At 49.4% G+C, this 17,143-nt stretch overlaps 1 protein-coding gene across 2 annotated transcripts in view; it reads left to right on the forward strand.

Moving 5' to 3' along the window:
- LOC106574121 (tyrosine-protein kinase RYK) overlaps positions 1–17,143 on the forward strand; it is a 265,151-nt gene that overhangs the window by 184,294 nt on the left and 63,714 nt on the right. For both annotated transcript variants that reach the window (XM_014149734.2, XM_014149735.2), the window contains exons 6-7: positions 412–550; positions 8,661–8,761. In XM_014149734.2, coding sequence (XP_014005209.1) covers positions 412–550; positions 8,661–8,761 — 240 coding nt within the window. The remainder of the gene's footprint in view (positions 1–411; positions 551–8,660; positions 8,762–17,143) is intronic.

Genomic DNA, 17,143 nt, shown 5'->3' on the forward strand with positions numbered 1-17,143 from the left:
TCAGAAAGACAGAGCCTGGATCAAAGCCTCTGGTATTTCAGGACTCCATTAATGGATGGAGTCTGCTTGTCTGTCATATCTCCCTCTCTGCTCTCCCCCTCTGCTCTCCCTCCCTGCTCTCCCTCCCTGCTCTCCCCCTCTGCTCTCCCCCTCTGCTCTCCCCCTCTGCTCTCCCCCTCTGCTCTCCCCCTCTGCTCTCCCCCTCCGCTCTCCCCCTCCGCTCTCCCCCTCCGCTCTCCCCCTCTGCTCTCCCTCTCCGCTCTCCCCCTCCGCTCTCCCTCTCCGCTCTCCCTCTCCGCTCTCCCTCCCTGCTCTCCTCCTCTGCTCTCCCTCTCCGCTCTCCCTCTCTGCTCTCCCTCTCTACTATATTTTCAATAAGTGATTTGGTCTGTGACATGTCCCCTCATCCAGATGGAGTATCCATCCCCACCACGTCCACCAGGGTGTTCTATATCAGTGTCGGGGTGTGCTGCGCTGTCATCTTCCTGGTAGCCATTGTTCTGGCTGTTATGCATCTACACAGCATGAAGAGAGTAGAGCTGGACGACAGGTACTGGGGTTCTGAATGAATATATATATATCACACACACATACATCACACATTTAACAGGTCTCTCTTGGAAAAGAGATGTTATCTCAATGAGGAAAAACCTTTATAAATAAATAAATGGGGTATTCGGAAAGTATTCAGACCCCTTGACTTTTGGGTCAAGCTTGTAGCGTCATACCCAAGAAGACTCAAGGCTGTAATCACTGCCAACGGTGCTTCAACAAAGTACTGATTAAAGGGTCTGAATACTTATGTAAATGTAATTTCACCTTTTCATTTTTTATAAATTAGTAAAAATGTCTAGAAACCTGTTTTTGCTTTGTCATTATGGGGTGTTGTGTGTAGACTGATGAGGGGGGAAAAAATTATTTAATCCGTTTTAGAATAAGACTGTAACGTAACAAAATGTGGAAAAAGTCAAGTGGTCTGAATACTTTCCGAATGCACTGTGTGTGTACACACACACACACAGACACACACACACACACACACATATTCGGAAAGTATTCAGACCACTTGACTTTTTCCACATTTTGTTACGAAAGTACACACACACACACACACACACACACACACACACACACACACACACACACACACACACAGTAGTTATATCGTTAGAATCCCCCTAAGTAACGGAGATCTGTCACACGATACCGATCGCAACAGGAGAGCTGTTTAGAATGGTGTTTTCCCGCCTTTTAGCAAATGTTTAAAAATGCTGTTTTATTGGGCTGCTTCATTACAGGAAGTTGCATGTTCTGTCAATATATATATATATACTGCTCAAAAAAATAAAGGGAACACTTAAACAACACATCCTAGATCTGAATGAAAGAAATAATCTTATTAAATACTTTTTTCTTTACATAGTTGAATGTGCTGACAACAAAATCACACAAAAATTATCAATGGAAATCCAATTTATCAACCCATGGAGGTCTGGATTTGGAGTCACACTCAAAATTAAAGTGGAAAACAACACTACAGGCTGATCCAACTTTGATGTAATGTCCTTAAAACAAGTCAAAATGAGGCTCAGTAGTGTGTGTAGCCTCCACGTGCCTGTATGACCTCCCTACAACACCTGGGCATGCTCCTGATGAGGTGGCGGATGGTCTCCTGAGGGATCTCCTCCCAGACCTGGACTAAAGCATCCGCCAACTCCTGGACAGTCTGTGGTGCAACGTGGCGTTGGTGGATGGAGCGAGACATGATGTCCCAGATGTGCTCAATTGGATTCAGGTCTGGGGAACGGGCGGGCCAGTCCATAGCATCAATGCCTTCCTCTTGCAGGAACTGCTGACACACTCCAGCCACATGAGGTCTAGCATTGTCTTGCATTAGGAGGAACCCAGGGCCAACCGCACCAGCATATGGTCTCACAAGGGGTCTGAGGATCTCATCTCGGTACCTAATGGCAGTCAGGCTACCTCTGGCGAGCACATGGAGGGCTGTGCGGCCCCCCAAAGAAATGCCACCCCACACCATGACTGACCCACCGCCAAACCGGTCATGCTGGAGGATGTTGCAGGCAGCAGAACGTTCTCCACGGCATCTCCAGACTCTGTCACGTGCTCAGTGTGAACCTGCTTTCATCTGTGAAGAGCACAGGGCGCCAGTGGCGAATTTGCCAATCTTGGTGTTCTCTGGCAAATGCCAAACGTCCTGCACGGTGTTGGGCTGTAAGCACAACCCCCTCCTGTGGACGTCGGGCCCTCATACCACCCTCATGGAGTCTGTTTCTGACCGTTTGAGCAGACACATGCACATTTGTGGCCTGCTGGAGGTAATTTTGCAGGGCTCTGGCAGTGCTCCTCCTGTTCCTCCTTGCACAAAGGCGGAGGTAGCGGTCCTGCTGCTGGGTTGTTGCCCTCCTACGGCCTCCTCCACGTCTCCTGATGTACTGACCTGTCTCCTGGTAGCGCCTCCATGCTCTGGACACTACGCTGACAGACACAGCAAACCTTCTTGCCACAGCACGCATTGATGTGCCATCCTGGATGAGCTGCACTACCTGAGCCACTTGTGTGGGTTGTAGACTCCGTCTCATGCTACCACTAGAGTGAAAGCACCGCCAGCATTCAAAAGTGACCAAAACATCAGCCAGGAAGCATAGGAACTGAGAAGTGGTCTGTGGTCACCACCTGCAGAACCACTCCTTTATTGGGGGTGTCTTGCTTATTGCCTATAATTTCCACCTGTTGTCTATTCCATTTGCACAACAGCATGTGAAATTTATTGTCAATCAGTGTTGCTTCCTAAGTGGACAGTTTGATTTCACAGAAGTGTGCAGCAGCACATAAGGAACGAGGAAAGTAGAACATTTTTTTTTAAAGTACAAATTCCTTCCTGAATGTGCTGCTGCTGCAGGGAGGTCTTGTTTCAGTAAGGAGCAGCAAAGGTTTGTGTTACTGTAGAGTCCATGTTCCAGCAGACACCGACTGAACCACATGATACGCCCTGCAGGCCCGTATTCAGTCAGCTGTTCCTATTCATACACACTTATATTCATTTATTTCAATTTGTTTTACGTTTATGACTTATTTTCATGACCGTCTTCATCCATAACCATCGTTATACTCTAATTATGCCAGCCCTAGTGTTGTTCATACCCAGTACCTCGTGAGCCAGAACAGCTCGGCTTTTAATATTTTCCAAAGAGAGCGAGTTAAAACCTGCTCAATGTTTATGAAGCTAATAAATAAACTGTCCCCTCCAGGCATCTGTAGACTAGACCGCTGTGTTAGTTTGGTTATCAGAACAGGAGTGCTGATGTAGGATTAGTTTGATCTTTTGGATCAGAACGGGGACTTGATCCTAGACCAGTTGTCCTAGTACTCTTGAGAGAAACATCCCAACACCGTAGGGATGGTGTTAGGACTTTAGATTATTGGGTTAATACTACACTGTATTTTCTTTCAGGTTCTACTTCATATTTTCTGCCACCGATTTCATCTTGGTAGATTCATATCAGCCCCTTGTCAGTCAGTCTCAGGTCGTTGTTGAAAATAATCTCTGTCTCCACTCTCTCTCTCTATCTCCACTCTCTCTCTCTCTCTCTCTCCACTCTCTCTCTCACTCTCTCCACTATCTCTCTCTCCACTATCTCTCTCTCCACTCTCTCTCTCTCTCTCTCTCTCTCCACTCTCTCTCCACTCTCTCTCTCTCTCTCTCTCTCTCTCTCTCTCTCTCTCTCTCTCTCTCTCTCTCCTCTCTCTCTCTCTCCACTCTCTCTCTCTCTCTCCTCTCTCTCCACTCTCTCTCTCCACTCTCTCTCTCTCTCTCCTCTCTCTCTCTCTCCACTCTCTCTCTCTCTCTCCACTCTCTCTCTACTCTCTCTCTACTCTCTCTCTCTACTCTCTCTCTCTCTCCACTCGCTCTCTCTCCTCTCTCCACTCGCTCTCTCTCCTCTCTCCACTCGCTCTCTCTCCTCTCTCCACTCGCTCTCTCTCCTCTCTCCACTCTCTCTCTCTCTCTCTCTCTCTCTCTCTCTCTCCACTCTCTCCATCTCTCTCTACACTCTCTCTCTCTCCTCTCTCTCTCTCTCTCCACCTCTCTCTCTCTCCACTCTCTCTCTCTCTCCACTCTCTCTCTCTCCTCTCTCCACTCTCTCTCTCTCCACTCTCTCTCTCTCCACTCTCTCTCTCTCTCTCTCTCTCTCTCTCTCTCTCTCCACTCTCTCTCTCTCTCTCTCTCTCTCTCTCTCTCCACTCTCTCTCTCTCTCCACTCTCTCTCTCTCTCCACTCTCTCTCTCTCTCTCTCTCTCTCTCTCTCTCTCTCTCTCTCGCTCTCTCTCTCTCTCGCTCTCTCTCTCTCTCGCTCTCTCTCTCTCTCTCTCTCTCTCCACTCTCTCTCTCTCCACTCTCTCTCTCTCCACTCTCTCTCCACTCTCTCTCTCTCTCTCCTCTCTCTCTCTCTCTCCACTCTCTCTCTCTCTCTCTCTCTCTCTCTCTCTCTCTCTCTCTCTCTCTCTCTCTCTCTCTCTCTCTCTCTCCACTCTCTCTCTCTCTCTCCTCTCTCTCTCTCTCCACTCTCTCTCTCTCTCTCCACTCTCTCTCTCTCCACTCTCTCTCTCTCTCCACCTCTCTCTCTCTCCACTCTCTCTCTCTCTCTCCACTCTCTCTCTCTCTCTCTCTCTCTCCTCTCTCTCTCTCCACTCTCTCTCTCTCCTCTCTCTCTCTCTCTCTCCACTCTCTCTCTCTCCTCTCTCTCTCTCTACCTCCTCTCTCTCTCTCTCTCTCTACCTCCTCTCTCTCTCTCTCTCTCTCTACCTCCTCTCTCTCTCTCTACCTCCTCTCTCTACCTCCTCTCTCTCTCTCTCTCTCTCTCTCTCTCTACCTCCTCTCTCTCTCTCTCTCTCTCTACCTCCTCTCTCTCTCTCTCTACCTCCTCTCTCTCTCTACCTCCTCTCTCTCTCTACCTCCTCTCTCTCGCTCTCTCTCTCGCTCTCTCTCTCTACCTCTCTCTCTCTACCTCTCTCTCTCTACCTCTCTCTCTCTACCTCTCTCTCTCTACCTCTCTCTCTTCCTCTCTCTCTCTCTACCTCCTCTCTCTCTCTCTACCTCCTCTCTCTCTCTCTCTCTCTCTCTCCGCTCTCTCTCACACAGCAGAACTAAGTGTCTCACATGCTCACACAGCCAGCCAGGAATCTATCTAATGTAATATTTGAGATAAATCGAGTTGTTTCAATGCTGTTTTATTAGAGTTGGTTAGATTTGATCAGACTCGTGGGTGAGATGTTTGCAGTGAACAGACAAACTCTTGTGTTGTTCTAAGTAGGACGATGCTGAACAGGATTTACTAGTGAAACAGTGTCTTGAACAGCAGCTTCTCTGTCTGTATGAAGGACAGTAGGTCCCGACCATAGAGAGAATTAGATCAGGAGGTTCTCAAACTGGGGGCTGTGACTTCCTAGAGGTACCTATTACAATACAGCTGTTACATTTTTTTTTTTTCTATGAAAAATTAAGCTTTTTATGAAAATCACTCGCTGTAACGGAATACCGTCGTGGATACCATTTTTGTATGTGTCTGCATCCAGTATGAATGAAGTTTTTATAGGTAGTTTCATGAGCGTTGTTGACTGGAAGACGACAGGAGCAGTTCATCTCTGGTTGGTCCAGTGTCTGCAACTTAAACTACTAAAGAGCTGTAACGTTTTGAAAACCAACCGCTTTATTCTGCCGTTAACGTCCATGTTGTTTTAACACAGTGCTCTCCGTCATTTCTCTGAGGTAATAATGAACAGTAATAATGTTTGTCCGAAGGACTTGTGCTGTTATCAGACCATCTGGGGGAAACCCTGGAAATCAGTACAAACAACTATGTTTAAAGTGAAATATTACGTTTATTGTTTTTTTATGAAGCCGGGAAAATACTGAAAAATCTAAATCTAATTTGTCCTCTTCACTAATAAGGGATGTCAACATCAGGAGCTTCACTACTGCTACAGTACTGTACCTTTACTGATCTGCTGTACTTCAACAACAGATGTACTCACATCAGATGGGTTGATTTTAGGATTCAACAGCCTAATACATACTTGTAGAGTAGGTTTACCCCGTTAATGTACTTGGTAATGTAAACATGTTTTTTCATGTAAAGACACACATGCAATCTGCCATCTGGGAATCTGTTCAATGTTCCTAATGTTTCCCATTGATTCTTAAAGGGACAGTCTGCAGTTCAAACAACAACAAAGCCAACACCCCTCCACTGTTTTGGTAAAAAGCTGGTGAATTGGGGGTCGAGTAATGTAACCACTATCAAATTCAGCGATTAGATCTCTGGATACAAAATGAAAATGTTAACCGTTTTCAGAGATTAAACAGTGTTTGTTTAACACTACACTGTTTACAAACAATTGAGTTAAACATGCTTATATGTGGGGTTCTGATGGGGTTCTGACGGGGTATTGATGAGGTTCTGATGGGGTATTTAATGGGGTTCTGATGGGGTATTTAATGGGTTTCTGATGGGGTATTTAATGGGGTTCTGATGGGGTATTTAATGGGGTTCTGATGGGGTATGACAAATGGACTAAACTCATGAGGCATGTATTATATTCTTCAAGAATAGGTGGTGTGTTTAAATCATTGAAAAGTAAAAAAATATATATGAAGCAATTACAGATTGAGCCTTTAAATAGTAGAACTTCTAAATGTCTCAGCAGCACGGCACAGCTGTTTGACCCTGTCAGAACCCAACATATACCGTAAATTCCGGACTATAAGCCGCAACTTTTTTCCCAGGATTTGAACGTCTCGGCTTAAACAATGACGCGGCTAATATATGGATTTTTCCCGCTTTCAAATTTTTTTTCAAAAAAAAAACACATTCTGTGACGTGCTCAGTTTTTTGCCGGCATGAAGCTTTCATTAGACCAATGAAATTGCCGAACGGTTTAAGGTCAAACAACTTTTTTGTTTGTTTTGTCACCCTCATCATGGCAAAGACACGGAGAAATGCATATGATGCAGCTTTCAAGTTGAAGGCGATTGATCTGGCTGTTGGAAAAGGAAATAGAGCTGCTGCACGGGAGCTTGGTCTTAATGAGGTGATGATAAGACGTTGGAAACAGCAGCGTGAGGAATTGACTCGGTGCAAAAAGACAACTAAAGCTTACTGCTATTTTTTTATTTTTGTTACAAGCCGTGTTTCGTTAAAGCCTATTTATTTTTGTTACAAGCCGTGTTTCATTAAAGCCTGTGTAAAGTTCATTTGTTTCAATGTACCGGTAGGCACCTGCGGCTTATAGACATGTGCGGCTTATTTATGTTCAAAATATAAAACTAAAAAAAAATCAGTGGGTGCGGCTTATTGAGGTGCGCTCAATAGTCCGGAAATTATGGTAAGGCTGAATGACTGTTTATAACAGGAACATAAGTATAGCTTCAAAATATATTAAAAAGCTGTCAACTATCTTGTCCATTTCCCATCTCAGTAAGTTTATGTATTAGACTTGGGTTAAGGAGCGCTTTCGCGGACGGGAGGCCTGAGTGGAAAAGTTTGTCAACCTCTTGAGTTCGAGGACTTATCTCAGGATGGGGCCTGTTTCCGTATGACCATAGAGGACCTCCACCATGTTAAATGACTCAGTTGGGTAGGGAGCGAACAGAGACCGATCAGAGCATCGTCTTCTTCTAATTGGTTGCTCTGGTTTATAAAATGTCTTTTAAGCTATTATTTTCATCTAGTGGACACAATGAATGACACCAAGGTTTGGTTCAGGACTGCAGGTGTCGCTAAATCAACAATATTAGCTTTTACACTTTTTTTTCTTTCTCAAACACATTAAAGAAGAAGAAAATGAACTTAATTCAAACTGGAGATGGCCTCAATGGCCTTGCCTGGGATTTGATGTTGTAATACAACAATGTGTTGTCTGACTAAGTCTATGGTCTAGACAGAACAGGGTTACTCCAGGGCGATGTCAATCGGAGCAGAGACGGTGTTCAATAGGAGCAGAGCAGGTGTTTAGGTGGCCAATAGGAGCAGAGACAGTGTTTAGGTGGCCAATAGGAGCAGAGCAGGTGTGTAGGTGGCCAATAGTGGCCAATGGGAGCAGAGCGGGTGTTTAGGTGGCCAATAGGAGCAGAGCGGGTGTTTAGGTGGCCAATAGGAGCAGAGCGGGTGTTTAGGTGGCCAATAGGAGCAGAGCGGGTGTTTAGGTGGCCAATAGGAGCAGAGCGGGTGTTTAGGTGGCCAATAGGAGCAGAGCGGGTGTTTAGGTGGCCAATAGGAGCAGAGCGGGTGTTTAGGTGGCCAATAGGAGCAGAGCGGGTGTTTAGGTGGCCAATAGGAGCAGAGCGGGTGTTTAGGTGGCCAATAGGAGCAGAGCGGGTGTTTAGGTGGCCAATAGGAGCAGAGCGGGTGTTTAGGTGGCCAATAGGAGCAGAGCGGGTGTTCGGGTGGCCAATAGGAGCAGAGCGGGTGTTCAGGTGGCCAATAGGAGCAGAGCGGGTGTTTAGGTGGCCAATAGGAGCAGAGCGGGTGTTACCTTTTTATAATGATGTTTGTGAAGTGGCAAGTGTTGCTGTCTTCCTCCCTCTATCCCCTCCTTCCTTGCTTTCTGTTCTCATGTCTCTCTCCCTTCCTCTCTCCCAGTGTTTCAGACAGTGGCAGTTCCCAGGGCCTGTCCCAGCCGTCCACCCAGACCACCCAGTACCTGAGAGCTGACACACCCAACAACGCCAGTGCTGTCACCAGTAAGACACACACACACACAGAGAGAAAGAAACAGTAAGGTCCTTCCCATTTACACACAGAAAATAACAGCAAGCTATCCGGTAACGTCTTGTAGTATCCGGTAACGTCTTGTAGTATCCGGTAACGTCTCGTAGTATCCGGTAACGTCTTGTAGTATCCGGTAACGTCTCGTAGTGTCCGGTAACGTCTCGTAGTGTCCGGTAACGTCTCGCGGTATCCGGGCGGTATCCGGTAACGTCTCGCGGTATCCGGGCGGTATCCGGTAACGTCTTAATGTATCCGGTAACGTCTTAATGTATCCAGTAACGTCTTAATGTATCCGGTAACGTCTTAATGTATCCGGTAACGTCTCGTAGTATCCGGTAACGTCTCGTAGTATCCGGTAACGTCTCGTAGTATCCGGTAACGTCTCGTAGTATCCGGTAACGTCTTGTAGTATCCGGTAACGTCTTGTGGTATCCGGTAACGTCTTGTGGTATCCGGTAACGTCTTGTGGTATCCGGTAACGTCTTGTGGTATCCGGTAACGTCTTAATGTATCCGGTAACGTCTTGTAGTGTCCGGTAACGTCTCGCGGTGTCCGGTAACGTCTTAATGTATCCGGTAACGTCTTAATGTATCCGGTAACGTCTCGTGGTATCCGGTAACGTCTTGTGGTATCCGGTAACGTCTTGTGGTATCCGGTAACGTCTTGTGGTATCCGGTAACGTCTTAATGTATCCGGTAACGTCTTAATGTATCCGGTAACGTCTTAATGTATCCGGTAACGTCTTGTGGTATCCGGTAACGTCTTGTGGTATCCGGTAACGTCTTGTGGTATCCGGTAACGTCTCGCGGTATCCAAGCTGGTCACGTACAAGTTAGCAATCATCAAATTAGTGATAGGATCACAATGTTGGTACAGGTGAGATTAAAACTGTCTTTGTGTTGGGGGTGTAGTAGGTGGGGGTGTAGTAGGTGGGGGTGTAGTAGGTGGGTGGGGGTGTACTAGGTGGGGGTGTATTGGGTGGTGGGGGTGTATTGGGTGGGTGGGGGGTGTACTAGGTGGGTGGGGGGTGTATTGGGTGGGGTTATAGTAGGTGGGGGTGTATTAGGTGGGGGTGTATTGGGTGGGTGGGGGTGTACTGGGTGGGGGTATAGTAGGTGGGGGTGTATTAGGTGGGGGTGTAGTAGGTGGGGGTGTAGTAGGTGGGGGTGTAGTAGGTGGGGGTGTAGTAGGTGGGGGTGTATTGGGTGGGTGGGGGTGTATTAGGTGGGTGGGGGTGTACTAGGTGGTGGTTAGAGTGGGTGGGGGTGGGGGTTGTAGTGGGGGGGTGTATTAGGTGGGGGTGTATTGGGTGGGGGTATAGTAGGTGGGGGTATAGTAGGTGGGGTTATAGTGGGTGGGGGTATAGTAGGTGGGGGTGTATTGGGTGGGGGTGTAGTGGGTGGGGGTGTATTGGGTGGGGGGTATAGTAGGTGGGGTGTAGTGGGTGGGGGTGTGTTGGGTGGGGGTGTAGTAGGTGGGGGTATAGTAGGTGGGGTTATAGTGGGTGGGGGTGTAGTGGGTGGGGGTTATAGTGGGTGGGGGTGTTGTAGGTGGGGGGTATAGTGGGTGGGGGTATAGTAGGTGGGGTGTAGTAGTTTTGTTGGATTGGGTGGGGGTGTTGTAGGTGGGGGTATAGTAGGTGGGGGTTATAGTGGGTGGGGTGTAGTAGGTGGGGGTGTAGTAGGTGGGGGTGTAGTAGGTGGGGGTTATAGTGGGTGGGGTGTAGTAGGTGGGGGTATAGTGGGTGGGGGTATAGTAGGTGGGGGTTAAGTGGGTGGGGTGTAGTAGGTCGGGGTGTAGTAGGTGGGGGTGTAGTAGGTGGGGGTTATAGTGGGTGGGGTGTAGTAGGTGGGGGTATAGTGGGTGGGGGTATAGTAGGTGGGGGTTAAGTGGGTGGGGTGTAGTAGGTCGGGGTGTAGTAGGTGGGGGTGCCAAGTCCAGCTTGGTTCTGTGTTTATAGCTTCAGGGAGGGTTCTGGTATAATGGGACATGGTCATATGTCTGTGTCTCTTCCCCTTCTTCCTCCTCTTCCTCCTCCCTACATCCTGATCTACTCTGCCACCAGAGCTGCATTCCTCCACCAAACAAGATAATGTCTGTGTCTCTCTTCCTCTTCTTCCTCTTCTTCCTCCTCTTCCTCCTCCCTACAGCCTGATCTACTCTGCCACCAGAGCTGCATTCCTCCACCAAACAAGATAATGTCTGTGTCTCTCTTCCTCTTCTTCCTCCTCTTCCTCCTCTTCCTCCTCCCTACAGCCTGATCTACTCTGCCACCAGAGCTGCATTCCTCCACCAAACAAGATAATGTCTGTCTCTTCTTCCTCCTCTTCCTCCTCCCTACAGCCTGATCTACTCTGCCACCAGAGCTGCATTCCTCCACCAAACAAGATAATGTCTGTCTCTTCTTCCTCCTCTTCCTCCTCCCTACAGCCTGATCTACTCTGCCACCAGAGCTGCATTCCTCCACCAAACAAGATAATGTGTGTGATGGGGAACCATCTAATTAGTTAAACTGGTGTCTGACGGTTGGGATAAACAAGACATGGTTCCTGTTGCCATTTAAGGACCTGGATGCAATCTATTCCCTATGTAGGGCACTACTTTTTACCAGTCCTATGGGCCCTGATCAGCAGTAGTGCACTATAGCGAATCAGGTGCCATTTTGAACGCAGCCTCTGTGCCGATGGGTTTTACGGTCCGTCTGGGCCGGCGGGTTTTTACGGTCCGTCTGGGCCGGCGGGTTTTTACAGTCCGTCTGGGGCCGGCGGGTTTTTACGGTCCGTCTGGGCCGGGCGGGTTTATGGTCCGTCTGGGCCGGCGGTTTTACGGTCCGTCTGGCCCGGCGGGTTTTTACGGTCCGTCTGGGCCCGGCGGGTTTTTACGGTCCGTCTGGGCCGGCGGGTTTTACGGTCCGTCTGGGCCGGCGGGTTTACGGTCCGTCTGGGCCGATGGGTTTTACGGTCCGTCTGGGCCGATGGGTTTTTGGGTTTTACGGTCCGTCTGGGCCGGCGGGTTTATGGTCCGTCTGGGCCGGGCGGGTTTACGGTCCGTCTGGCCCGGCGGGTTTACGGTCCGTCTGGCCCGGCGGGTTTACGGTCCGTCATTCTTGTCCTCTAAACATGTCTGAGATGAGAAGGTGGATTTGGGGTAGTAGTACAATTCTCTATTGTAGTAATATCTACTGCTAGGAGGGACGAGCCACGGTGCTCTCTGAAGACTTGGGCTTTTCCTCAGCGAATCCGATATTCTGATTTGTGTTAGTAGTACCAGTGTAGTTATGAACCATTAGGTTCAGCAGATATTCCTTGATTCCTCTCTCCTCACATTCTACTCCTTGATTCCTCTCTCCTCACATTCTACTCCTTGATTCCTTGCATCCTCTCTCCTCACATTCTATTCCTTGATTCCTCTCTCCTCACATTCTATTCCTTGATTCCTCTCTCCTCACATTCTACTCCTTGCGTCCTTGATTCCTCTCTCCACACATTCTACTCCTTGCGTCCTTGATTCCTCTCTCCTCACATTCTACTCCTTGATTCCTTGCGTCCTCTCTCCTCACATTCTACTCCTTGATTCCTCTCTCCTCACATTCTACTCCTTGATTCCTCTCTCCTCACATTCTACTCCTTGATTCCTCTCTCCTCACATTCTACTCCTTGATTCCTCTCTCCTCACATTCTACTCCTTGATTCCTCTCTCCTCACATTCTACTCCTTGATTCCTCTCTCCTCACATTCTACTCCTTGCGTCCTTGATTCCTCTCTCCTCACATTCTACTCCTTGATTCCTTGATTCCTCTCTCCTCACATTCTACTCCTTGATTCCTTGCGTCCTCTCTCCTCACATTCTACTCCTTGATTCCTTGCGTCCTCTCTCCTCACATTCTACTCCTTGATTCCTCTCTCCTCACATTCTACTCCTTGATTCCTTGCGTCCTCTCTCCTCACATTCTACTCCTTGATTCCTTGCGTCCTCTCTCCTCACATTCTACTCCTTGATTCCTCTCTCCTCACATTCTACTCCTTGATTCCTTGATTCCTCTCTCCTCACATTCTACTCCTTGATTCCTTGATTCCTCTCTCCTCACATTCTACTCCTTGATTCCTTGATTCCTCTCTCCTCACATTCTACTCCTTGATTCCTTGATTCCTCTCTCCTCACATTCTACTCCTTGATTCCTTGCGTCCTCTCTCCTCACATTCTACTCCTTGAATCCTTGTGTCCTCTCTCCTCACATTCTACTCCTTGATTCCTTGCGTCCTCTCTCCTCACATTCTACTCCTTGATTCCTTGCGTTCTCTCTCCTCACATTCTACTCCTTGATTCCTCTCTCCTCACATTCTACTCCTTGGATGAGGTCAGAACAGAGGGGCCGCGGGTTCCAGCAACTTCACACAGCCATTGAAGAGTGGAACATTCCACAGGCCACAATCAACAGCCTGATCACTGCTATGTGAAGGAGATGATTTGAACATCTTGGCCATGTTCTGTTATAATCTCCACCCGGCACAGCCAGAAGAGGACTGGCCACCCCTCAGAGCCTGGTTCCTCTCTAGGTTTCTTCCTAGGTTCTGGCCTTTCTAGGGAGTTTTTCCTAGCCACCCCTCATAGCCTGGTTCCTCTGTAGGTTTCTTCCTAGGTTCTGGCCTTTCTAGGGAGTTTTTCCTAGCCACCGTGCTTCTACACCTGCATTACTTGCTGTTTGGGGGTTTTAGGCTGGGTTTCTGTACAGCACTTTGAGACATCAGCTGATGTAAGAAGGGCTATATAAATAGATTTGATTTGGTGTGTCGCGCTGCATGAGGCAAATGGTGGTCACACCAGATACTGACTGCTTCTGATCCACACCCCTACCTTTTTAATTAAGGTATCTGTGACCAACAGATCCATATCTGTATTCCCAGTCATGTGAACTCCATAGATTAGGGCCTAATGAATTTATTTCAATTGACTGATTTTCTTATATGAACTGTAACTCAGTAAAATCTTTGAAATTGTTGCATGTTACATTTATATTTTTCTTTGGTGCATGTGATAAATATGATTTGATTTGAGAGCCGACGCTAGGAATCCATTAGTTATTTTACAATTTAGACTCCAGCAGGGGCCAGTGTAGTGATTTTAGTCAGACAGTATAATGGTGGTAGAGAGGGGGGGCTGATCCAGGGTACTGGTGGTAGAGAGGGGGCTGATCCAGGGTACTGGTGGTAGAGAGGGGGCTGATCCAGGGTACTGGTGGTAGAGAGGGGGCTGATCCAGGGTACTGGTGGTAGAGAGAGGGGCTGATCCAGGGTACTGGTGGTAGAGAGAGGGGGCTGATCCAGGGTACTGGTGGTAGAGAGAGGGGGCTGATCCAGGGTACTGGTGGTAGAGAGAGGGGGCTGATCCAGGGTACTGGTGGTAGAGAGAGGGGGCTGATCCAGGGTACTGGTGGTAGAGAGAGGGGGCTGATCCAGGGTACTGGTGGTAGAGAGGGGGCTGATCCAGGGTACTGGTGGTAGAGAGAGGAGGCTGATCCAGGGTACTGGTGGTAGAGAGAGGGGGCTGATCCAGGGTACTGGTGGTAGAGAGGGAGCTGATCCAGGGTACTGGTGGTAGAGAGAGGGGGCTGATCCAGGGTACTGGTGGTAAAGAGAAGGGGCTGATCCAGGGTACTGGTGGTAGAGAGGGGGGGCTGATCCAGGGTACTGGTGGTAGAGAGAGGGGGCTGATCCAGGGTACTGGTGGTAGAGAGAGGGGGCTGATCCAGGGTACTGGTGGTAGAGAGAGGGGGCTGATCCAGGATACTGGTGGTAGAGAGAGGGGGCTGATCCAGGGTACTGGTGGTAGAGAGAGGGGGCTGATCCAGGGTACTGGTGGTAGAGAGAGGGGGCTGATCCAGGGTACTGGTGGTAGAGAGAGGGGGCTGATCCAGGGTACTGGTGGTAGAGAGATGAGGCTGATCCAGGGTACTGGTGGTAGAGAGAGGGGGCTCATCCAGTGTACTGGTGGTAGAGAGAGGGGGCTGATCCAGGGTACTGGTGGTAGAGAGAGGGGGCTGATCCAGTGTACTGGTGGTAGAGAGAGGGGGCTCATCCAGGGTACTGGTGGTAGAGAGGGGGCTGATCCAGGGTACTGGTGGTAGAGAGAGGGGGCTGATCCAGGGTACTGGTGGTAGAGAGAGGGGGCTGATCCAGGGTACTGGTGGTAGAGAGGGGGCTGATCCAGGGTACTGGTGGTAGAGAGGGGGGCTGATCCAGGGTACTGGTGGTAGAGAGGGGGGGCTGATCCAGGGTACTGGTGGTAGAGAGGGGGGGCTGATCCAGGGTACTGGTGGTAGAGAGAGGGGGCTGATCCAGGGTACTGGTGGTAGAGAGAGGGGGCTGATCCAGGGTACTGGTGGTAGAGAGAGGAGGCTGATCCAGGGTACTGGTGGTAGAGAGGAGGCTGATCCAGGGTACTGGTGGTAGAGAGAGGAGGCTGATCCAGGGTACTGGTGGTAGAGAGGGGGCTGATCCAGGGTACTGGTGGTAGAGAGAGGAGGCTGATCCAGGGTACTGGTGGTAGAGAGAGGGGGCTGATCCAGGGTACTGGTGGTAGAGAGGGAGCTGATCCAGGGTACTGGTGGTAGAGAGAGGGGGCTGATCCAGGGTACTGGTGGTAAAGAGAAGGGGCTGATCCAGGGTACTGGTGGTAGAGAGGGGGGCTGATCCAGGGTACTGGTGGTAGAGAGAGGGGGCTGATCCAGGGTACTGGTGGTAGAGAGAGGGGGCTGATCCAGGGTACTGGTGGTAGAGAGAGGGGGCTGATCCAGGATACTGGTGGTAGAGAGAGGGGGCTGATCCAGGGTACTGGTGGTAGAGAGAGGGGGCTGATCCAGGGTACTGGTGGTAGAGAGAGGGGGCTGATCCAGGGTACTGGTGGTAGAGAGAGGGGGCTGATCCAGGGTACTGGTGGTAGAGAGATGAGGCTGATCCAGGGTACTGGTGGTAGAGAGAGGGGGCTCATCCAGTGTACTGGTGGTAGAGAGAGGGGGCTGATCCAGTGTACTGGTGGTAGAGAGAGGGGGCTGATCCAGGGTACTGGTGGTAGAGAGAGGGGGCTCATCCAGGGTACTGGTGGTAGAGAGGGGGGCTGATCCAGGGTACTGGTGGTAGAGAGGGGGGCTGATCCAGGGTACTGGTGGTAGAGAGGGGGGGCTGATCCAGGGTACTGGTGGTAGAGAGGGGGCTGATCCAGGGTACTGGTGGTAGAGAGAGGGGGCTGATCCAGGGTACTGGTGGTAGAGAGGAGGCTGATCCAGGGTACTGGTGGTAGAGAGAGGGGGCTGATCCAGGGTACTGGTGGTAGAGAGAGGGGGCTGATCCAGGGTACTGGTGGTAGAGAGAGGGGGCTGATCCAGGGTACTGGTGGTAGAGAGGAGGCTGATCCAGGGTACTGGTGGTAGAGAGAGGGGGCTGATCCAGGGTACTGGTGGTAGAGAGAGGGGGCTGATCCAGGGTACTGGTGGTAGAGAGAGGAGCTGATCCAGGGTACTGGTGGTAGAGAGAGAGCTGATCCAGGGTACTGGTGGGTAAATGTATTGTCCAATAGGAGAGCTGATCCAGGGTACTGGTGGGTAAATGTATTGTCCAATAGGAGAGCTGATCCAGGGGTACTGGTGGGTAAATGTATTGTTCAATAGGAGAGCTGATCCAGGGTACTGGTGGGTAAATGTATTGTCCAATAGGAGAGCTGATCCAGGGGTACTGGTGGGTAAATGTATTGTCCAATAGGAGAGCTGATCCAGGGTACTGATGGGTAAATGTATTGTCCAATAGGAGAGCTGATCCAGGGTACTGATGGGTAAATGTATTGTCCAATAGGAGAGCTGATCCAGGGTACTGATGGGTAAATGTATTGTCCAATAGGAGAGCTGATCCAGGGGTACTGGTGGGTAAATGTATTGTCCAATAGGAGAGCTGATCCAGGGGTACTGATGGGTAAATGTATTGTCCAATAGGAGAGCTGATCCAGGGTACTGGTGGGTAAATGTATTGTCCAATAGGAGAGCTGATCCAGGGGTACTGGTGGGTAAATGTATTGTCCAATAGGAGAGCTGATCCAGGGTACTGATGGGTAAATGTATTGTCCAATAGGAGAGCTGATCCAGGGTACTGGTGGGTAAATGTATTGTCCAATAGGAGAGCTGATCCAGGGGTACTGATGGGTAAATGTATTGTCCAATAGGAAAGCTGATCCAGGGGTACTGGTGGGTAAATGTATTGTCCAATAGGAGAGCTGATCCAGGGTACTGATGGGTAAATGTATTGTCCAATAGGAGAGCTGACCCAGGGTACTGGTGGGTAAATGTATTGTCCAATAGGAGAGCTTTT

Source organism: Salmo salar, chromosome ssa16 (genome assembly GCF_905237065.1).
Source record: "Salmo salar chromosome ssa16, Ssal_v3.1, whole genome shotgun sequence".
In the NCBI taxonomy this organism is placed as follows: domain Eukaryota; kingdom Metazoa; phylum Chordata; class Actinopteri; order Salmoniformes; family Salmonidae; genus Salmo; species Salmo salar.